Source organism: Phoenix dactylifera, chromosome 1 (genome assembly GCF_009389715.1).
Source record: "Phoenix dactylifera cultivar Barhee BC4 chromosome 1, palm_55x_up_171113_PBpolish2nd_filt_p, whole genome shotgun sequence".
NCBI classification, from domain to species: Eukaryota; Viridiplantae; Streptophyta; class Magnoliopsida; order Arecales; family Arecaceae; genus Phoenix; species Phoenix dactylifera.
This window is the reverse complement of record NC_052392.1, coordinates 15,180,359-15,202,993: the sequence shown is the minus strand read 5'-3', so window position 1 is coordinate 15,202,993 and position 22,635 is coordinate 15,180,359. Positions and strand designations below refer to the sequence as shown.

Below are 22,635 nucleotides of genomic sequence, written 5' to 3'. Positions count from 1 at the left end.
TCTCACTGATTGGGTTCTCCTATAAGCTAGATCCGCCTTAGCAGACTTGGAAACAATACTCCTCTTGTAATATGAAGGTCTAAATTGTGTCCCGTATCTAGCAACCTCCTTCATTTATCACTGATCATTCAAACTACCCCACATGTCAGCTTGAGTTTGAGCTTCCTCCATGTCATTTAGATCTAATTCCTCATAGTCTTACATATCCCTAGAGTGATGCAATGGTGGTTCAGTTGCCTAACAATCAATCTTTACTTGTTTCTCTGCACTTTTTTTTTTCCTTCATAAGGTTATGAAAGTGCTTTTTCATCAACTATCGAACCTTTTATGGACATTTATTTTATTTCTTGCATATTATGAAATTATGCCAAAATATAAAATTATAGTATAAAGAAATAATTTCAGTTTATTTTTGGCATAAAAATGATAAAAAAGAGAAAAGAATGAAGAGGAGAAAGAGAATTATACTTGATTTGGCTTTTGGGCTCAACTTTTTTCTCTCATAATTTTTCTCACAAAACTCACCTTTCGTCTCATAATTTTTGAAAAAAAGCAGAAATGACATCCCATGGCCTTTTCATCTCTTTTTGGTCACATAATGGCTCAACCAACTCGAATCGAATTGTACCAAGCAAAACCGAGTGATTCTGCCCAATTCGGAGTGGTTTGAATCAGTCCGTATTGAGTACAAACTTAACAAGTCAAACTAATCTAGCTTCTTACCAATTCAATATCGTATACTTAAAATTGGATGGTTCGGATCGGTTTGCTAGCTATTGGGTCAAGTTAATTTTCAGACCTAAACCTAGTATTGTTTGGTCGGAATATCTTCAACCAGAGCCGTTCAGATCCACGAAGCCACCGTCAAGAAGAAGACCTTCAGCACCTGTGGAACGACATGTATTCACAGGCCACTTCTTATTTTTGTAATTTCTGGCTAATGCTCGGTTTGTATCACAAAAAAAAAAAAAACCCTTCCTAGGACACCCATTACTTCACCCTATCCAAAGAGACCGCTGCCCCGCTCCCTATACGGACACTATACGTCACTGGAAAGTGCGGAAATGGGTGCCAAATGCAGGTAAAGATCGTCGATTTAATTTTTATTGTCGCGTAAATATTTACTAATAAACTAATAATAATAGCAATAGGGCCATGACCCATCCCCTTTTCCTGATTTCTTGAACTCTTCCGTTCCAGTTCTTTCTCGGTAAATTAGTTCCACGCCCTGTGCTCCGAGGCCCCCCCTCCCGTCGCCACCACCACCGCCGTCTCACCCGTCCCCTCCGCCGGTCTCCGGCGACCCCACGGCGGCGATGGAGCCAGACGTAAGCATGGAGACGGGGTCCATGATCCGGATCGCGGTGCTGCCGGTGGGCGGGGCGATTCCCCACCGCCAGCTCCGGGAGTACGCGGCGATGCTTGGCCGCCAGACCCGGATCGACCTCTCCTCCATCAGCTCCTTCTACAAGGAGCACCAGAAGAGCCCGTTCGCCCACCAGCCCTGGGAAACGGGCTGCCTGCGTTTTAAGTACATGCTCGGCGGCGCGCCCCCCAGCCCCTGGGAGGACTTCCAGTCCTGCCGCAAGATCCTCGCCGTCGTCGGCCTCTGCCACTGCCCCTCATCCCCCGACCTTGATCTCGTCGCCGACCAGTTTGCTGCCGCCTGCAAGGGCTACTCTTCCGCCCTCGCCAAGCGTTGCTTCGCCTTCTGCCCTACCGACTCCCAGGTCTGTCCATCATCCCTCTCTTTGCCCCATGGTCACCACAACTGGATTCAATCCGGTGAAATGTTTAAAGTATGGATTCTTGATCCAGTAAAATGTTGACATTATTGATCCTTGATCAGTTGAATTCTTGAAATTATGGGTTCTTGATCTGATAACATATCTAGATTATAGAATCTTTATCTGATGAAATCTTCAGCTCAATCTTGTTGAGGAACCTATTCAATATGATGCCGACCATAAGCTTTACTATGTAGTGATCTTGCCGTCCACTTCATGGGCTAATATAATATCTGTATCACCAAAAGATTCTGTATGTAAGTGGGTTATGGCTTGGTGGTTTTTTTTTTTGGTTTTTTTTTTTAGATTAAACTAGGAAGTCTTCTTGAGTGGTTAATGTGGATGGTTTTGGGCTCAAAGCTTTTGTTTTTAGTTCGTAGAACATGAATTGAGCTCCCTTAGGTTGCTAGAAGGTGATATCTCTTTCATTGTTCTCTTGTTCTTATTAGATTACTATTTCTTAAAAAAACTGTACAAATGTTATGATCGTCTTAGTGAAGTAAAGATTGTGAAAAGAGAGAAACTATGGTCTTAGCATTGTGGAATTTTATGTGCCACATATGACCAAAACAGTGACCTATTCATTGAAATTGCTGACTTTTTGAGCAATTTCGAAAATAGTGCATCTAATTTGCAATGGGATGCTTGACACATCATTGATTGTGATGACAAATCAACCTTGCTTGTAATATTAAAATTGATGGGGGAATGATCTATGACTAAATTGATTAGGTATTTTAAAGGGATATTTAGGGTTATGTTAGAACTTAAGGTTTAAATTCCTAGTGTCGGGTTAGGTTGAAACTTCCAATCTCAGAATAATAAAAATTAATGATATCATAAGCTAGGAGTTTTTTTAGGTTGATGGACAACAGTGATAAAGGTGGTGCTTAAACTTCTGAATAGATGCTGTGGCATTAAGTTTGAAGCATACTTGGAAGCTTAACATGGCTAAGTGATATCATGTTCATGTTGTTTACTATAGGTTTATAATTCCGGGATGAACATTGGGACCATAGTTACCTAAACCAGGATCGTCTTGTGAATGGATAGAAAGGGATCTCCTGAAAGAATTTGAAGTAAGGAAGCACTCAGGAAGCGAGTGTAGGACTGAGTTATTTGGAGAGATTCTCAAGAAGATACCATGTCCTAATTAGAAGTTTCTTGCTGCTAAGATGAGAACTTAAGTGGCTTCTCTGAAACAGTAAAAAGTAGAATTTATACTTGTATATATGCTTCTTGGAAAAAAAATCATTACTTCAAATGTCAAAATCATGTATATCAAGTACCAGTAACTGTGAGTAATTCACCAAATCAAATCTTAATAATAACTCAACTAGTCTCCTCTCCATAACTTACCGAAGAAAAGATGCAGTTGTTTTTTCCTCTTCAAATTGATAGCCATAGCAGAAGGAAACAATTTCCCTGTAATCTTTCTCTTCCCTCCAAGGGCTGAATTTCTTTGCCATAGAAATAGTTGGTTTTCTTACAACTTGAGTCCGGAAAGCAACATATATGTCACAAAATAGCTACACCATGGAACTGACATAACCTCCACTTTAATTATGCAGCTGTATAAGTGAAGCTAGGTCGGTTTAGATCAAGCATTGAACTAGGGGGCAAGGAGATGATTATATGGCATGTAAAATTATGATTGAAAGAGGAAAGGGTCATTTTATGAATCCCAAGGCTACATTTGTGCAAATGATTTGAAAAGGGTTTAGGTTAAGGTGTACTTGCTGAAAAGCATGCAGTAAGTAGACTTTTCCATTTGTTAGGCAGCATCAGACCATGAACACATAATCTATAGAAGCCATCCGAATTAGCTTCGATGGCCATTTTTAGAAACTTCATTCTAGTAAAGGACACCTTTTTGTACAAAATTTACCAATGAGGAATGAGCAGCATAAAGACATAAGAGTCAAATGAGGCTGATCTGGTAATAACAGTAAAAAAAGCAGCGAAGTAATTCACAAGGTAATGGTGAAATTAAGAGTCAACCAAGGATGACATAACTGGGAGAAATGGTGGTAAGAGAAACAAACATTACTGATCCAATACTAGCTTAAGTGATAGGCATTGTAGGCAAGAAAGAAGAGCATAAGCTATAGTAACATTGAAGGGCAACAGCAATGTCAATGATTAGCAATGATGAAGAGCATCAATTGTGAGAAAGGGTTAAACGGTGTAGTTATAGATTCTTGCAAAAAGGAGTAAGATTTTTGCAAGATTTGCTTTATGAGCCATAGTCTAGGATAACGCATGAGCTAATAATTCTGAAGTTGGTGTTGCTTTGAAAAAAAGGAGAAATTCTTGAATTTATTAAGGTAAATAGAAAATATAAAATAATTGTGACCAGCCATGGGGTGCGCATGTGTGCATGCATGACCCAGTCTGGACTAGTCAGTTGAATTGAGTTTGACTGGAATTAAAGTATTCCTCAAGGACCTAACATTATAAAGAACCACAGAACCACAGAACTCTGCCTCCAATTGATTGCAGTCTAACAAGAAAGCAAACAGGTGTTGAATCTTCTTTATTGTATTAATTTGTATTATGAGCAAATGATGATTATATAAATGGGACAACTAACACCTTTCTTCTTTTTCAAGCATAATGCATCACACTATGTTCTCAAGCCAGGTCATACTAATTCAGCTAATAAATATCAGACTGCAGTTATTTGGTAACTTTATATCAACAGGAATATCTGTTTTATACTTATTACTACTCGATAGAATTTTTGCTATCATCACACCAAACTTAAAATATTGAATGATTCGTAAAATTTGCAGTCTGGATCTATAGAGTTTCACATGAACTTTGGTCATATATTAAAAGTTCTGATTCCTTTGAAGCATGCCTTGTATCTGTGGATCTCTTACGCATGCACGTATTATATGCAGACAATTCAATGAACTTACCTATGTAGTTCTTGGAAACCAGGAGTATTATATATGACACCCTTCATGATATTTGTGCTATTGCACTATACAACTTAGTTTTACATTCTGCATCCTTGTCCTATTTTTTGAGATTTGTAGAAAGATCCCTTTTAAGCACTTATTTTGCCTACAGATTTGTTGTTCGACTTACTGTATCTATGTTTGCATGGCTATTGGAGACAGCTGGAGGATGATGGTAAAAAAAGAGAAAATATTATACTTTTCCCACCATCCGATCGACAAACACAGGAGTTTCACATGCTTACAATGGTGCAAGATCTTGCTGCTACGCTATTGATGGAGTTCGAAAAATGGGTTCTTCGTGCAGAATCTACAGGGACCATTTTGAAGACACCTTTAGATTCTCAATCTAGTCTCGGTTCAGAGGAGGTTTATTCTTTGTGTTCTAAGTATTTAAAATTTTAAATTGCTGTATTTTGTGATGCTAGAGGGTGAGCCTTGGTGCAACAGTAAGGCTGCTGCATTGTGACTGGAGTGTCACAGATTCGAAACACAGAAACAACATCTCTGTATGCGGGGGTAACGCTGCATACTTCTAGCCTCCTCAGACCTTACAGTGGCGGGAGTCTCGTGCACCAGATCGCCCTTTTTTATATGTGCTGATGCTAAAAATGGCTTGAGAGTCTTTTGAGCCATTGAAGACTTAAATTGTTTCTAAAATTATATCTGTTTGGTGAAATTCCAGGTGATCAAAGCGAAAAAAAGGAGGCTTGGTCGTGCCCAAAAGACGATAGGGGATTATTGCTTGTTGGCTGGATCACCTGTCGATGCTAATGCACATTATTCTACAGCAATAGAACTTGCTAGGTTGACTGGAGATGTGTTTTGGCATGCAGGGGCTTTAGAGGGTAGTGTTTGTGCCTTACTGGTAAGCAGCTCATGTTGCAATTTTATGCAAAAAAACTGATGGGTTGCATGGCTACATATTAATATATGATTTTATTTCAAGATGAATGTTACTTTAATCATTAACCAATTCAGCTAGAACACAAAAGTGGCTCTTCTACTTTTGTCCATTACTCCTAAAGTTCTTAAATTTTAGATGCTTAAGATGCCGATGATGCCATTTGTCTAGGCTGATGGCACTGGACAAAAACTCTTGATGATATAGGGAAGGAAAAAGTTCAAATTATATGCTCATGAAGATTTATTTTCTGTGTCTGCAGCTTGACCGTATGGACCAGAAAGACCCTGTTTTAGAGGAGGAAGTCAAGTATCGTTATTACACCGTCATCCAGCTTTATCGAAGATCATATTTACAAGATAATGCACAAAGGTAGCTGATATTCATCCTTTCGTGATAAATCTGCCATCTTTTTTTCTTTTTTTGCCTTATTCATAAATTGCCATACCCTAAGTTGCAATATCTTTGGCTGTGACTGTGGGTGGAAATTCCTATCCAGCAATAGGTGATGACTTTGTTGTTGTCCATATTGATTGTTGCCTCAAAAATTGAAAAACTTCCTTTAACTTAAATTAGCATCTAAACTTGTTGGTATCTTATCAATTAACACCTATAACATCTACATAATCCATGATAATTAAATAGTTAGGACCTTCTCGATATCAGTAGTTAGCTAATCCATGGTAAAGATATAGGTACATGGACAACAGGCCTACCTGAAGTATAGGACAATTTCAGTTGGAAGTTATTGATGCCAAGAGGAGGCAAGGCTCTCTCCAACCATTCCAAAGAGCCGAGATCATGTAAAGGAAAAATGAGCTAGCTCAGCTGGTTTGGACCTGCGTGAATCAGTTACGGTCTTGTCCTTACCATCATAGCCAGTTCTAACATGCTATAGCCCTGGCTCACCTTTTCCATTAACTGTCTACCCAGTCACTGCTTGTGGTGCCCGATTATTCAACTTTTCCATCTCATCTTTCTAAATCTTCTCACCAAGTGACCAAGCAAGAACATTAATTTGATTTTTGTCATTAACTCCAAGAGGAGAGTTCTCCCGGATTAGGTTTTTATTAGAGTAGCTACATGCTCCACAATCGTAAAAGCCAACCTTCTAAAATGGCCTTCTTTGAAATTGTAATAGATGCCTAATTAACAAATTTATTTGATGGCTATTGAATAAAAGTTAGACCCAATGCAAGGGTGAATTCATGATAACAATATCTGAAACTTAGTGAAGATCAAGAAATCATCTCTATCTTTTGGCTTGTCAATTCCAATATTTTGTTGATCTTTTCTGAAAATGTAAGTGCTCACTGAAGGTATGCAGGTAAGTATAAGTACCATATTCAGTCTTGTAAATCATTTGGAAGATTTAGAGAACTAAAACAAATACTTATGAAAGAAGAGGGAAATCTTTGCTTAAACTTAACTAACACCTGACCTCCAGAGTAGCTTGCAACTTCATACTTGAAAATATTAAATCACCAAAGAATGGCTGCGTAAGTTGTTGTTGTCCATTGATTGCATCGTTGTTCGCATTTTAACTGAGGGCTGAATTCCTGATTTTGTATCTTTACCTATACCAAGATCTGGGAAATAATTACATCAACTAGTTTGTTTTTTACACCATATAATTTTATTTGTGTAGTTTCATGGATATTAATGTATTTCTTGTTATTTTATGAATTGAAAATCACTGCAATACATGAACAAGCGATCTCTTTTGATCTTTTATAGAGTTTCAACGGTGAGCTTTGAACTTGAGGCTGCATTGAAGCTGGCTAGATATCTTTGCCGGTAAGGTTGTACATATTAGTTATATATACTTGTATTTTACTTTTGGCGTGCTTTTGAAAGTTTGAGATGTGTTCATTATCTATGTCAATCCACCTCGACCTCAAGTGCATGATAAATTTTATTTCAACAATAAGAATACTTGATATAACATGTATAAACTAGTTTGAAACCTATCGTTAGTTCTTGTTGACTTTTGTCGAGCATTACTTGAAAATGTTGAATTTAAATATGGCATTTAACACCAGTTAAGTAGGAGGCCTTCTTTAGCTCTGACTTATATGTGTTTTTCTAGTTAATTTTTTGACTTCTATTTCTTTCAATATAGTCATACAAGCAAATGATTACATATTATGTTCCTTTAGGCTCATCGCTTTTACGCATTCAAGCTTTCAGCCAGCAAGTTTCCATTCTTAGAATTTTAAGGGGACTTATTGCACTAATCATAAATTCGATAGTGAATCATATGATATTTTTAAGCTTGCCATTTGCTAAAGTTATTATTTCGTAAGACCAATAAAGGCACCCAGCGACCTGAAATTAGATATCAAAGCATGCATTTCTCACCTAGCAAGGACTGCTTTACGTATGTCGATGTGGTCAGTTCCAACATGTTTGTGGATGAAAGTCTAAGACATTTTCAATTGTTACAAGCATTTTGGCTTTCAATAAACTACTTCAATCATTTAAATACCATAGATTATTCTAGCTCATTGACAATGGCAGTCAACTGGCATCACTACTGAGGACCATCATTTTCTGAAGCTATATCAACCCGCATATCATGCGTTTGCTACATGTACCTGCTGTCTATCTCACATGCCTTGGATCATATGACAATACATTCCAAAATACCCAATCAATTTTTTGGATAATCAAAGAACATAAAAGCTCGTTTTCACATACTTAGTAGTGATGCCAGTTGACTGCCATTGTCAATGAGCTAGAATAATCATAAATTTGTTTTGAAAGATATTTAGTAGTTCCATGATCTAGTGGATTTGCTATGGCATGTCGAAGTCTGCCATATTGCTTGGAAAGATCAAGTATACTCAGATCAGCTATTTCATATGTAACCCAAAAACTTCCCTGTTGCCATATTTCTACACTAGGTGCATCAGCATAGCTACTTCATTGAAGAGTTTCTGCTTTTTCTTTGCTCCCTAATTAGAGAAAAATTTATATAAAAAAACCTTGTTTTTTAGTATTATATACAACTTAATGACATACAATCATATGCAAGGAAGCCCCTTGATATAAACATTCAAACTAGATTTTCAATACTGTTGCCTTATAAAATAATAAATTGTCAATGGTCCTCCAGTTTTATTATTTTTTCATTAACAGATATAACTGAAAAGAACAAACCGTAGTTTAGGACCACCCAGTAGGATGCACCTGAGCACTAAGCAACACTACCACGAATGGTCCTCCCTTAACTCAATTAACTACGAGAATTCCTGTGGTTGCCTAGTTGTTGTCAGTGAACATGTCGGGCGATCCGCCAGAAAGATGGGTTTGAAGTCAGTTGTCATGAAAGTGAAAGGATCTACTTATTTCAGGAAAAAGAATAAAGTGCGCCTGCCCGAGTGCTAAAAATCTTTTGGGCTGCTTGCAAATTTGGTTGAGTGATCGCCAGTAGCAGCCCTTCCCCGGCTTGCCTCCACATATCTTTTGCATAACTCTTGTGGATGTTGATACCACCCTTGAACCCATTGTCAAATGGGTCAAACTTGACCAACTCTGGACGTGCTGTTAAAGGGTCAGACTTGTGGGTGCAAAGGCTGAGTTTGATTGCATCTGCAACTGATATCCTAAATCATCACTATATTTGGACAACTATTCCAGGCTGTTGAACTTCCAAGTTGGGGAATTCTAATAAAAATATTTTCAGCAGTGCTGCTGAAAATATTGCAATGATAACATAAAGAGATCAATCCAATAATGTGTTGGTCCTAAGAATGTTTTCATCTTGCAGAAATACTTAGATGGTCATAAACTACAAGCTCCAAATCTGTGAAACTTGATGTACTGATGTGCTCGATATGCAGCATGGAGTTGATGCAAGTATCTCATGACAGAAACCTGATATTCTTTTTTACAACACTTAGAGCTAAGTGAGTGGAAACCAACTTTAAGGTACATGTTTTTTGCACTGTATAAAAGGTCGTTTGAATAGTAAAGGACTACATTAACGGAGAACCAACTGCAATACCATAATAAAGATAATGTTCAAGTTTTTTTTTTTTTTACTTTTTATAAATTGTTCAGAAAAATTTTAGTAGTTTTTAGGTGTTGAAAATACCTCAATGCTTTGCATTTTGCATTCAATATGTACAGAATAATTAGCTACAAAAACAAGCACTACACAGCTGCCAATACACATAGACAAGCTAGAATCTCAAAATTTACAGTAAAAGCTACAAGGAGTCATATAACTATGCTCAAACATGAAATACATATTGTAGGTTTAGTTCATGCACCAACAATATTGTGGGAATCTCATATGTAGTTTATACATAATGATTTACTTATATTTCTAATATTTGATCCCTGTAGAACTAATTTTTTGTTGTTAACCATGTCTGGTGTGGATCCGGTCCTCAAATTCTTAAAGTGACACAAAAAGAGGTGACAGGGAAGATTTTCAGATTGTTTTAAGTTAAAATAGAGTTGTTTAGGGCCAATTTGTTGTTGCTTCTATTTCTTGTTTTTTACTTTAAAAAAAAAAACACAGAAACCAGGACAGAGAGTATGATTGGTTGTATTGTTTGTATTCTTACTATCAATATTTCAAAAATAAAAAATTCATGCTGGTAAGAATGAACTGGTTTTGTTTGCGGGAAAGAAGAATTGTTTGTATTGCTGGGTTCCTTTTATCAAGTTGAGCAATTATTTTTTTATGCTATCTGCATGCCTGTTGCCCTTCTTAGCGATCATTTTGTTATACCATATTCATGCATATTATCCTTCTCAGATAGGCATCATTTTGGTGAACTAGGTGCACTACTTGATAATATATAATGAGCATGATGAGAAGATGTTTAAGTTGGGTTACTTGCAAGTTTCGCTATCTTGGTTCCATACCCCGTACCGGTACCACACTAGCATAGTGTCGGTACAGTATGGTACGTAGTTTTTTTTGGCGTATCAAATGTCGGTACGCATTTGGTATGGTACGGTATGTCCGGTTTGGTACGGTACAGCATACTATGGTTACTTGAGGATCTTTGCATATTTTATGTGACCAAGAAATCTTTTCCGGTATGTGTAGGATCAGGACCTTCAAAGATAAGATACCAATAATATTTAACTGAAAAACTAATGAATTGAACCATTTTCCTGTAGCTATATTGGCTGAGTGGCTTTTTTTATATAGTTAATTTCCTCGAAGTGTTCCCAGAAGAACTTGATTACATGCTATCAAGAAATCTTTATCTTGGGGTGACTGTCATGTATGTCTTGCCAACTTTATGAATTAGATATTGCTGGTCTAAGAGGTTATCTTTGTTTCCAGTTTATACTGTTCTAATCTCTATTAGTTCATGGAAATCAGTGATCTATAGACGTGCTGAAAGTGTCTTTAGACTTTTGAGATGTCAAAAGTTTTATCGGATTTTCTTTTAAATTTGTCAGGCGTGAACTTGCTAAGGAGGTAGTGGAGTTGTTGATGGGGGCTGCTGATGGTGCAAAGTCACTAATTGATGCCAGTGACCGCCTGATACTATATGTTGAAATAGCTAGATTATTTGGAACTTTGGGCTATCAACGTAAAGCAGCCTTTTTCTCACGCCAAGTTGCTCAGCTGTACCTACAACAGGACAATGCTTGTGCTGCTATCAGCGCTATGCAAGTTTTGACTATGACATCAAATGCTTACCATGTCCAGAGTAGAAGGGCCAACTCAAAGCCACATACGTCACCCCATGTAGGTATATCTAGCATAATACTGTATTCTTATTTTTCTTTATGTACTTGTTCTTCTGCCAACTTCTATCTGGTGTATGTGAATAAATGGAATCATCAATGATTTTATAGGATGCAAAGCTTTCATTTTAAATGTTTTTTACTTATTCATCTTCCTGATTAACTACTATCATTTTGCCAAGATCTATTGTCATCCTCTTTATCTTCTTGTCTTGAAAGATGGTGAACTTCATTCCATACCTTCATACAGGGAAAGCTATGTGGAGGTTATGGATGGTTCACAAGATATGCTTTGCTGTTTTTATGTTATACTTAAATAAAATGGAAGGGCTGGATGCCATCATCACCTAATGCAATAATGGTTTCTCTTTACATCTCTCCACAACACCACTGCAGCCCACACTAGAAAATAAAAGGGGAGAGTGAGAGTAAAAAGACAGGTGCCGGTCCAGCACATGATTTGTGCCTACTTCTTCCATGGTTCTGAGGCGAGGCAACTGATTAGGTGCCTAGGGAGCCTTGACTAATCGAATATCTTGTACTCTATATATTTTATGATGACAATCAATCATCTTTTTGCCATGCCCATATATGTAGAAAGTGAAACATGAGAAGTACATCAATACAAGTTGACAGTGCATACATTATTTCAATTCCAGAAATACAATCTCTTCTTTAATAAATATGCCCTTTTAGAATAAAGATTTTGTTGGGAGGAACAAGATTACATCAACTAAGAGTTTGCATATATAATTTCACTGATTGGTAAGATACCTGTCCATCAAATACCCCCATCATTTGAGTTGATATCCAGCATTGATCAATACCCCTTTCTCCTGGATTTATGATCCATTAACAAATAAGGATAGAGTAAGATTATAGAGATTGAGGGAAGATGGGGAATAGAGCAAACAGGGAAAGGGACGGGGAAGAGTGCAAAAGAGTGAGAGTGATGGGAAATTACCAATCACAACTGAAATTTTGTTGGCAGGTACTATAAATTATTGCTTCAGGAAAGGCCTCCTTTCCCTCTGAGTATTGCCCTAGGCCTTCAAGGCTAATCGGTACAAGAATGGGATTCCAAATTTGGATTTTCAAGCTTTATCATCTGAATGTTTTTGATTTCGCCCAAGTATGTGGATCTCTCTCTTTCCCTCTGTGTTTTTGTATGTGCGTGTGTGTGTTGTTATGTTATAGGGCATCAGAAATATTTTGTTAAGATGATAGGAGGCACTTTTAATAGAATTTATGTCTAAATTGGACCCTGTTGAATGGATGGCTAGAAGATTGGAATAGGGATTGGCAAATTGTGCCTAATTAGTGCATTGCCTTGCTTACGTTGCCTGTAAACAACATGCTCCAATATAACTGTAGCGACAAATGAGCAAGGGTTATTTAGGACTAGAGAGTCTTCTAGTACAGTGGTGGCCAATTGGACCAGTAAAGAGATGAGAAATTACATCATACAAAGAAGGTTGCTATACAAAAGAAGAAAATTAGATTTGCGTCTTGGAAAGTTGGAACTTTAAATAGAAAAAGTAGAGAACCAGTGAATATGATGATATGTAGGAGAATCTAATTGCTTGTTTGCAAGAAACTAGAGAAGTAGTAAATGTATGGAAATTGAAGATTGGTATAAACTATTATATTAGGTAAGAATAATAATAAAAATGGGGTTATAGTAGTAGTGAATAAAGAAATGACAAAAAAATTGTACATATAAATAGGATATGTGATAGATTAGTAGCTATAAATTAGTTTTGGATGGGGAGATTATTAATATATTTTGTGTTTGTGCACCACAAATAGGCTTATAGTAGATGATTAAGAAACAATTTTGGAAAGAAATGGATGGATTAATGCAAAGGACTCCTGAAGGGGAAAGGATAATTATAGGTGATGATCTAGATGAGCATGTAGGGAAGAACAATATAACATATGAGAGAGTGCACGACGGTTTGGTTTCGAAGGTAATTAAAGATTGAATCCTTGAATTTGTAGTAGCTTATGATTTAGAAATTGCAAATACATATTTTAAGAAAATAGACGAGCACTTAATAACCTTTAAGAGTGGATCAAATTTGTCACAAATGGTTTACTTTTTTATTAAGAGAAGTAAAAGATAAATATGCAGGGATGGTGAGGTGATGCCAGGAGAGAGTTTAACCGCACAATATAGATTACTAGTTTTAGTTGTGTATGCCAAGTGCAAGAAGAAAAGTAAAGAAATTAATAACTATCCAAAAATAAGATGGTGAAATTTAAAAGGGGAAACTGTTGTAGCTTTTAGAGATAAATTATTAAAGAAGGGAAATTGGAATTTAAGGACTAAATCGAACAAAATGTGGGACCAAATGGCTGAATGTATTAAGAGCATAGCTAAAGATATTTTAGGAGAAACAAAGGGAAAAAAGGTATACATAAAGAAAATTGATGATGTAATAATGAGGTACAAGTGGCACTTTGAACAAAATAGGTTTGCTTTAAACAATGGTAAAAAACAAAACATGTCGAGGATTTTATAAAACATAGGGAAGCTAAAAGAGAAGCAAAAAGTTTATAAGGCTAAATATGTAGTACGTGATAATTATATGATAGGTTGGGTTCAAAAGAATGTGAGAATGAAATTCACAAAATAGCTCAATCTAGAGAAGGGAAAATTAAAGATATTGATCAAGTGAGATGTATTAAAAGTCAGGATAACAGGATATTGGTAAAAAATGAGCAAATTAAAGAAATATGGAGGTATTATTTTGGAAAATTATTAAATGAGGATTCTATTAAATAAATATTTATTGAGAAAGTACAATCAGGGAGAAGTCAATGTATTATTCATATAATTCATAAAAGCAAAGTTGAGATAGCTCTGAAAAAATGCAAAAAGTTAAGACATTTAAGCCAGATGAAGTACCTATTGAGTTTTGGAAAATCATGGGAGATATTAGGTTAAATTAGCTTACTAACATACTTAATGAAATTATAAAAACTAAGAAAATGGTAGATGATTGGAGGAGAAGTATTATAGTACCTGTCTATAAGAATAAAGGTAATGTACAAAACTTTTCTAATTATCGGAGAATTATATTTATCATTCACTCTATGAAATTATGAGAAACAACAACTGAACAAAGATGAAGAAAAATAACAATTATTGTAGATAACCAATTTGGATTTATGCAAATGATCTTTGTTGATCTAGAGAAAGCTTATAACAGGGTGCCAAGAAAGGTGATTTGATGGGCTTTAAGAAGGAAGGGTGTACATAATGGTAGATTTAAATAATTGAGGACATGTATGCTGGGCAGAGAAGTGTTGGGAATTGTTGCAGTACAATAAGTATTTCTGCAATCACAGTTGGCTTATATCAAGGATCAATACTAAACCCATGGTCTGCCGTACCGATCGGTACGAGTCGGTACGGGCCGGTACGTACCGGTACCGGAAGGAACCGGTACGGTACAATTATATTTTTCGGTTCCGACTATTCGCAACTTGTACCGGTCGGTATCGCCCCGTACCGATCGATACCGGCCTGTACCGACCCGAACCGAACCGGTACTGGCCCATACTGACCGGCTTGTACCGATCTCAAATTTTTTTTGGCTTTTGGCCTGAACCAGCCAAACCGGTACAGTACCGGTTCGGTTCGGTATAGTACCGGTACCGGTATCCACCGGTACGTCGGTACGGTCGGTACAGCGGACCTTGACTAAACCCGTATCTTTTTATATAATTATGGATGAAATCAATGCTAATATTTATGATGTATGTTATTTGTGGTTGATATAATATTGATTGATAAAAAGAAACTAGATTAAGTACTAAATTGGTTTTATGAAGAAAAATTGTGGATAAAGACTTAAAATTAGTAGAACAAAGACATAGCATATTAAATGTAAATTTAACAAGAATGAAGTGTAGGCATAATATCAATTAAGATTGATGAACAAGAGATACCAAAAAGAAGCCAATCTCATTATTTATGATCTATTATACAAAATAATAGAGGGATAAATGAAGATATATGTAATGAAGTTCAAATTGGATAAAGTGGAGAAGTGCATCCGAAATATTTTGTGATAGGCATATACCTTGGAGGCTTAAAAGAAAATTTTTATACAACAATATTAAGGCATGTCTCACACTACTGGGAAATAAAGAAAGTATATAAAATCAAATTGAGTGTGGCTGAAATGAGAATGTTAAGATATATGCCCGGTAAAACTAGGATTAGGAAATGCATATATTAGAGGAGCTGTAGGAGTCGCACAAATTAAGTACCGAGTGATGGAAAATCAATTGAGATGGTATGAACATGTACAATGAAGCTATGAGGACTCCTACAAGGAAAGAAATTTCAGTATGTGTTGAAGGTTGTAAGAAAAGAAGATCTAAATTGACGTGGAGATTATGAGGAAGGATATGGAGAAACTTAGAATAACTTCAGAGGTGGCCCTCAATAGAAATACTAGGTGAATGAAGATCTATAAAGCCGACCTTGAATAGTTAGAAAAAGACTAGATGATTATGATTGTGATTGTGATCTCTTATGCATTCCCTCTTTTCCTCTATTAGTAACGTCCGAGATTACTGATCAAACAACAGCTATGCAATTTGAATGATATATAATATTCATACTACTTGATTTCTACATCCAACACTGAAGTTTTATGGGCAATATCCAAGTATTTATATATGAAGAACAAGTGCATTGACTGTAAAAATCTTTCTTCGTGTTTATTATATCTTTTCTTAAGCAGTGTTATAACCTTTTATATCCTCAAACTTTTTCTTGCTATCATCTACCAAAAACAATGATAATAACTATGCTTCCTGAGAGTAAGACCTTTGTTTTGCCAAATTATTGCCGCTTGTTGTTTTTTGTTGTTTTTTAATATTTCACGGTGCCAGTGGTTTAATTCTTCATGCTACTCAAAATCTAAGGATGTAGTATGCTTTAAGATATCAGGTTACTCTTTCTATATTGCTTTTTCTGATGTCCTTTGTAAGGTCTAGATGCCCTGAACTGCATTATTTTTACTTCTGTGAAAGGAACTTGGACCAAGTCATGGTGATGGTGGAAAGTTGCACCCACAGTCTGTGGTTTCCTTGTTTGAGTCTCAGTGGAGCACACTGCAAATGGTTGTGTTAAGAGAGATACTGATGTCCTCTGTTCGTGCTGGAGATCCTCTTGCTGCATGGAGTGCAGCAGCTCGTTTACTTAGGTCTTTTTACCCGCTGATCACTCCTGCTGGTCAGAGTGGCCTTGCAAGCTCACTTGCGAAGTCTGCAGAGAGGCTTCCACCAGGGACACGCTGTGCTGATCCTGCCCTTCCTTTCATCAGGCATCTACAGGCTCTTCTTATTATTGATAAATTATACATTCCTTTTCTTTTCTCTTCTAAACAGTTCTATTCCATGCAAGTATTTTATTTCATCTTTGCGAAACCAATCTTGGTTTCATTTTTCTTTTATCTTTTTTTTTCTCGATTGAAAGGGAGCTAGTCCACCGAAATGGTTTCATCTTTTTGTTATCAGCCTCAAAGTTTTGCACTTAGGCTGTATTTGGTTGTGGGATAAACGTGAATAAATAGGGGACAACTGGGTAGTCCATCAAATACATTACCTTTTTGAGGTTATTCCAGTCTTCATGAGATAGCCCACTTTTTTCTAGAATAAGTCAACCTCCTCCTCCCCGCAAATTGATGTATCCAGTGATTTGTCCAACGAATTATTAATCTCTTTCCTACTTTTTTACTTTTTTCATTATTTTTTCATCCCTATCATTTCCATTACCACTGCTGTCGCAACCAAACAAGGTTATCCCTTAACCACAGGATAAGTACCTTTTTGGAGGAATAACAGAGAATAGTGATGCCTATCCCTCAATTCCCTATTCTGTGACCAATGCAACCTTAAGGAACATGCATTGCTAGAAATCCTTGGAGCAAGTCTGACCAATCTTTGACCTTACTGTTTCCTTTACCGTTGTCTGGGTATAACTACAAAGATCCTGTGCAAGTTTTACTATAGAAATCATTCCTGGTAATTTGTTTCCGAATTCATCCAAACAAAATTTTTGAAAAACTTGTCTAGCATAGTTTGCTCTTAACTAATTTTTATCCAGAATATGTTGACATCAGATTTTGTACTTTTTGCTCTTGTTCAAACTGCTCTATAAATAAGACTATTTATTTTCTCTTCTGTTTGACATGCTTTGGAGAATTTAATCTGATATCTAATGCCTGAAGTTTGTCTTTCTATATAGAGGGGCTTAGTGAATGCTAACACATATATCATGAAATTCATTATGGATAGGGAACATTTGTTCTTGATAAGTAACATTCAGTTTATGTTCTCTCATGGTTATAGTTAATGTCTGATCTTTTTACTAGGTTTAATCATTTTTCTAGTTCGTGCAGATAGTAATCAAACTAGTGAAGGTGGTCACTAGCTGTCAGCATTCTTAGTTGATGTGGATATTCAGTATTTCAATTGATTCTTCTGTCTTTTGAGCTGCAATAGTGCTGATTTCATGACCATGCTAGATTATGTGTTGAAAAGTTCTCCAATCAGTGTGATGTGATTTGGAAATATAAAACTAGCTCATAAAAGATTTAATTTGAGGAGATTGTAGCAAGTTTACTTCAAGATATTCAAACAAACTAAACTGTGCTTCTTCTTTTTATTCCTTTCAGATTGCATTCCTTTTCACTCCATCCTTCACAAACAGATATAATAAAGCGCAATCCACTGAAGAAGGAATGGTGGACTGGTTCGGCTCCTTCAGGACCTTTTATATACACACCTTTCAGCAAGGGTGGTACAACCAATACCAATAAACAGGAGATGACTTGGATTGTGGGGGAGCCAGTTCAGGTTTTAGTGGAATTGGCAAATCCGTGTAGCTTTGACCTAATAGTTGAAAGTATCTATCTCTCTGTTCATTCTGGAAACTTTGATGCTTTTCCTGTAAGTGTGAGTCTTCCACCTAACACTGCTAAGGTGATCTTGTTGTCTGGAATCCCAACAAAAGTTGGACCAGTTTCCATTCCTGGATGCATTGTTCATTGTTTTGGTGTCATTACAGAACACCTGTTCAAGGATGTTGATAACTTGCTTCTTGGAGCAGCACAGGGTCTCGTTCTTTCTGACCCTTTCAGATGCTGTGGCTCTGGCAAGTTAAAAAATGTGTCCATTCCAAACATTTCTGTGGTGCCCCCTCTTCCTCTGCTAGTCTCTCATGCGGTGGGAGGTGATGGTGCTACAGTGCTGTATGAAGGTGAAATTCGTGATATTTGGATAAGTCTCACCAATGCTGGAACTGTGCCAGTTGAACAAGCGCATATTGCACTATCAGGAAAAAATCAAGATTCTGTTGTTTCCATTGCACATGATACTTTGCTGTCAGCCCTTCCTCTGAAACCAGGTGGAGAAGTCACACTTCCAGTGACTTTAAAAGCATGGCAGCTTAGCATGGTAGATTCGGAAATTGATTCTAGCAAGAGCAGTGGAAGTACGCGGAGGATATCTAAAGAAGGAAGCAGCCCTGTCTTGGTTGTTCACTATGCTGGTAGATATCTATAGATTTTTGAGTATCTCATAATTCTTTTCTTACATTTGATCTTCTAAAATCTGATCTTCACTTCTTGTAGTGGCCTTACTCTGCCTGAATAATTATTTTTAATATTTGCAGGTTAGCAAATACAGAACAGAACATGCATTTCTTGCAATTTGTTTTTCGTTTTCTTTTTAAGTTGACTTGTTATTTATGTTTCCCTCATAATAATAATAACTATAGTAATAGTAATGGTAGTAACCGGGCCTTTCTAATGGATTTGGAGCACTTATTTCTTTTTATAAGTGAACATATAGTTGTTTTACTGCTAGGCCTTAAACATGTGTTAATTATAGATGAGACAGCAGCACATATTATTTCTTAAAAACACAATAGAATGTGATGGCGCGCGCACACAGAGAGAGAGAGAGAGAGAGAGAGAGAGAGAGACATACATACATACATACATACATACACACACACACACACACATATACATATATACATACATATATGCTCTAAAGCGACCTTCTATATATGTATATACATATATACATACATACATATATACTCTAAAGCGACCTTCTATTATACATTTCCTAAAGGAGTAGGATATATATTTGATACGAATCAAAGCAGGACCAAAAATGTAGTGGACTTGATTCTCCGTCATTTGCTCGACCATGCTCTGGCATCAGTTGCAATTCTAGTTGGACACTTGTAATTATTCAATTTTTTGAAATAGTGGGGAGAAGAAAGAGCAAGAGAAATGGGAAGTTGAGATCAAGCAGATTACCTAAATACCAGAACCATCAAGCACCAATTGAATTGCTGAAGCTGAGTATGTGACACTAAGTTCCAACTTTTTTCATAGGCATCCTCTGTCATTCTTTAACTAATACAATTTGTGCTTTAGGTACTTCTTGCTGCAAATTGTTTAGAGAGGAAAAAAGAGGTGGTGAACCTTTAGATTTAATGGAGGTGGAGTTAAATAATTTTATGGAATGAGAGGAACATGAAGGTGGAGAAGATATATAGGAGATAATGTGAAATAATCATCATAATTTAATTGGTTTAAGTGATATTCTTTAACAACTGTGGGAAACCTAAATCCTACTAAACTCATTTTATTTAAAAATTAATAAAAATCCTATAAATTGTGTGCTCATATTTGTTTCAAATCAGAAGTTTCTCAGCCTGTATGTCAGCTAGAACAAAGTTTTGTGGTGAATTTCAGTTGGCCAGAGATTAGTTTGATACATCTTTTGGTCAATTCCGTCACTATCTTGTGTCATTTTATTGTTGACATTTGCTAACTCTAGTTTATATGCTGCCAGGACCTTGGACACATTCTGATCAATCCAATAACACTGAAAACTCTGTGCCCCCAGGAAGACGCTTGGTTGTTCCACTTAATGTTTGTGTTTTACAAGGCTTGCGCTTTGTGAAGGCTCGATTGCTCTCGATGGAAATTCCTGCACGCATTACGGATGCCCTTCCTAAACAACTTTATGGTGACAAGAATCCAGCTGAAGTTGTGAGTAGGGATGATAGTATGGTGAAGATTGATCCATATAGAGGAAGCTGGGAGCTGCGTCTGCTTGAACTTGAGTTGTCAAATCCAACTGATGTTGTATTTGAGGTTAATGTCTCTGTTCAGCTGGATAATCGCAAAAATGAGCATGGCATGCCAATTCTTAACCATGAAAATGCTGACTTTGGATATCCTAAAACTAGAATAGATCGTGACTACTCTGCAAGGGTACTAATACCTCTGGAGCACTTCAAGCTGCCAATTCTTGATGGTTCTTTCTTTGCAAAGGATTCTCGAGCAAGTGATGCCTTTTGCAGTAAAGTTTCAAATATGGCTGAAAGGAGTGCCAAAGCTGAGTTGAATGCTTCTATCAACAACTTAATCTCAAAAATTAAAGTAAGATGGCACTCTGGACGCAATAGTTCGGGTGAGTTGAATATTAAAGATGCTACTCAACCAGCTTTGCAAGCATCAGTAATGGACATATTGCTGCCCGACCCTCTAACCTTTGGGTTTAGGCTGGCAAAGAATGGAGCAACAGCCCAAATCAATGGTTTCCCAGAAGAATCAATTATTTCAGGTGATCCTCCCAGTCAGTGTGTTAATGGGAGTGCCGTAAAATGCAAAGGTTCTATCTCAGCTCATGAGATGACTCATATGGAAGTTCTTGTTCGAAACAACACCAAGGAAATGATTCAAATGAGCCTTTGTGTTGCATGCAGAGATGTAGCAGGGGAGAATTGTACTGAAGGGAATAACGCAACTGTGCTATGGGCTGGTAAGTTTCAAACTTTGTTGATCAATTTTGAGTTATTATGTCATTTGGATTTTGTATCATTGGTCTATTTCTTTATTCCCATCTATTTTCAGCTAAATACATGTACCCACCCTATGTGGTAACGGTTTCTGCTGTTAAACCAATGTAACCCTGCCTAGTAGGGTATACCAACTTGCAGAAATTTTTATCGGGATCTGCATTGATTCTGCAACTCCTTGTGGTATCCATGTCATCTATAGTTGAGGATCTGTTTACTTGCTCATTCAGTTTGTCATAATGTTTTGTTTCCTAAATTTGCTAGTTTCGGAGAATGGTTTATCCCAGGTTACCAGGCAAGTGGAATCTGTTTTACAATTTAGGTGTTTTTCCTCCATAGGTGTACTTAATGACATCCGTTTGGAGGTTCCACCACTAGAAGAGGTGGAGCATGCCTTCTCTCTTTATTTTCTTGTGCCCGGGGAATACACACTCCAAGCAGCTTCTGTCATAAATGATGCAACTGATGTCCTCCGTGCCCGAGCAAGAACAGACTCACCTGATGAACCAATTTTTTGTCGTGGCTCCCCTTTCCATGTGCACGTAGTTGGGACTGCCTAGGGGATATCAGTTTTAGTACCTAATGCTACAGAAGATGGATCTCTCTCTCTCTCTCTCTCTCTCTCTCTGGTAAGAGGGTAAGAGAGGGAAGATCTGGTTTGAAGTGTAGTTCTAAAGTAGATGCTACCGAAAGTGCTGTCAGATCTATTTTAATCCAATTTGTTTTGTTTGTTCTGCGGTTGGGGGGTTTTATTTTTATTTTTATTTGGTCTGTGTGTTTGTTGGCGGGGGGGAGGGGTGTTGGTGTGATATTTTTCTTCTGTATATTACGGTGTCACCATAGAATGAACACAGTTGTCATCAAATGTTATCCTGGTTTGTTCTTGCCGATGGCATTGTGATAACAGAAAGTCATTACCTTGCAATTTTAAAGTTTTTTTTTTGCACGGTATTCAGTTAAACTCTCAAAAATACAGAGCTTGCGCATTGTTTAATGCACTTCTGGAAATTGTCATAATGTCATGCAAAATGTTAGGTTGTGGTTTTTTGATTAGTTAACTTTGCTTGTGTATGGTGGATCAGGCAGCCTGGTTCAATTTTGAGCTTGTCTCATTTATGAGGTTTTTTGTTCGCCTGCAACATTTTTCCGTAGATGGAAAGCTAGATCCGCAGCCTAGCCTTTCCATTAAAGCTCTGGTTTTCATCATGAGGACTCTCAGCCAGCGGCCGACACGCAGCGGTGGGATATATTTTCAGCTTTTGGTAAATAGTAAGCTACAACATGATGCTCCTTGGTACATGCAGGTTGAAGCGAAAGCCTCGGCAAGGGCCTGGAAGCGCTCCAGTAGAT

At 37.1% G+C, this 22,635-nt stretch overlaps 1 protein-coding gene across 1 annotated transcript; it reads left to right on the top strand.

Annotated features, from left to right (window-relative positions):
• Positions 1–1,179: 1,179 nt before the first annotated feature.
• LOC103703663 (trafficking protein particle complex II-specific subunit 120 homolog) lies at positions 1,180–22,210 on the top strand. The gene is made up of 10 exons (XM_008786586.4): positions 1,180–1,730; positions 4,916–5,122; positions 5,439–5,621; positions 5,920–6,029; positions 7,395–7,454; positions 11,088–11,379; positions 16,431–16,723; positions 18,077–18,951; positions 20,274–21,248; positions 21,625–22,210. Exons 1-10 carry the CDS (start codon positions 1,317–1,319, stop codon positions 21,843–21,845), a joined length of 3,630 nt encoding a protein of 1,209 aa, XP_008784808.2. The 5' UTR covers positions 1,180–1,316; the 3' UTR covers positions 21,846–22,210.
• The last annotated feature ends 425 nt before the right edge of the window (positions 22,211–22,635 follow it).

Coding starts and splice junctions, on each gene's coding strand:
- LOC103703663 (XM_008786586.4), top strand. CDS start 1,317: ATGGAGCCAGACGTAAGCATGGAGACGGGGTCCATGATCCGGATCGCG. Junction 6,030..7,394: donor TTACAAGATAATGCACAAAG/GTAGCTGATATT, acceptor GATCTTTTATAG/AGTTTCAACGGTGAGCTTTG. Junction 21,249..21,624: donor CGCAACTGTGCTATGGGCTG/GTAAGTTTCAAA, acceptor TTTCCTCCATAG/GTGTACTTAATGACATCCGT.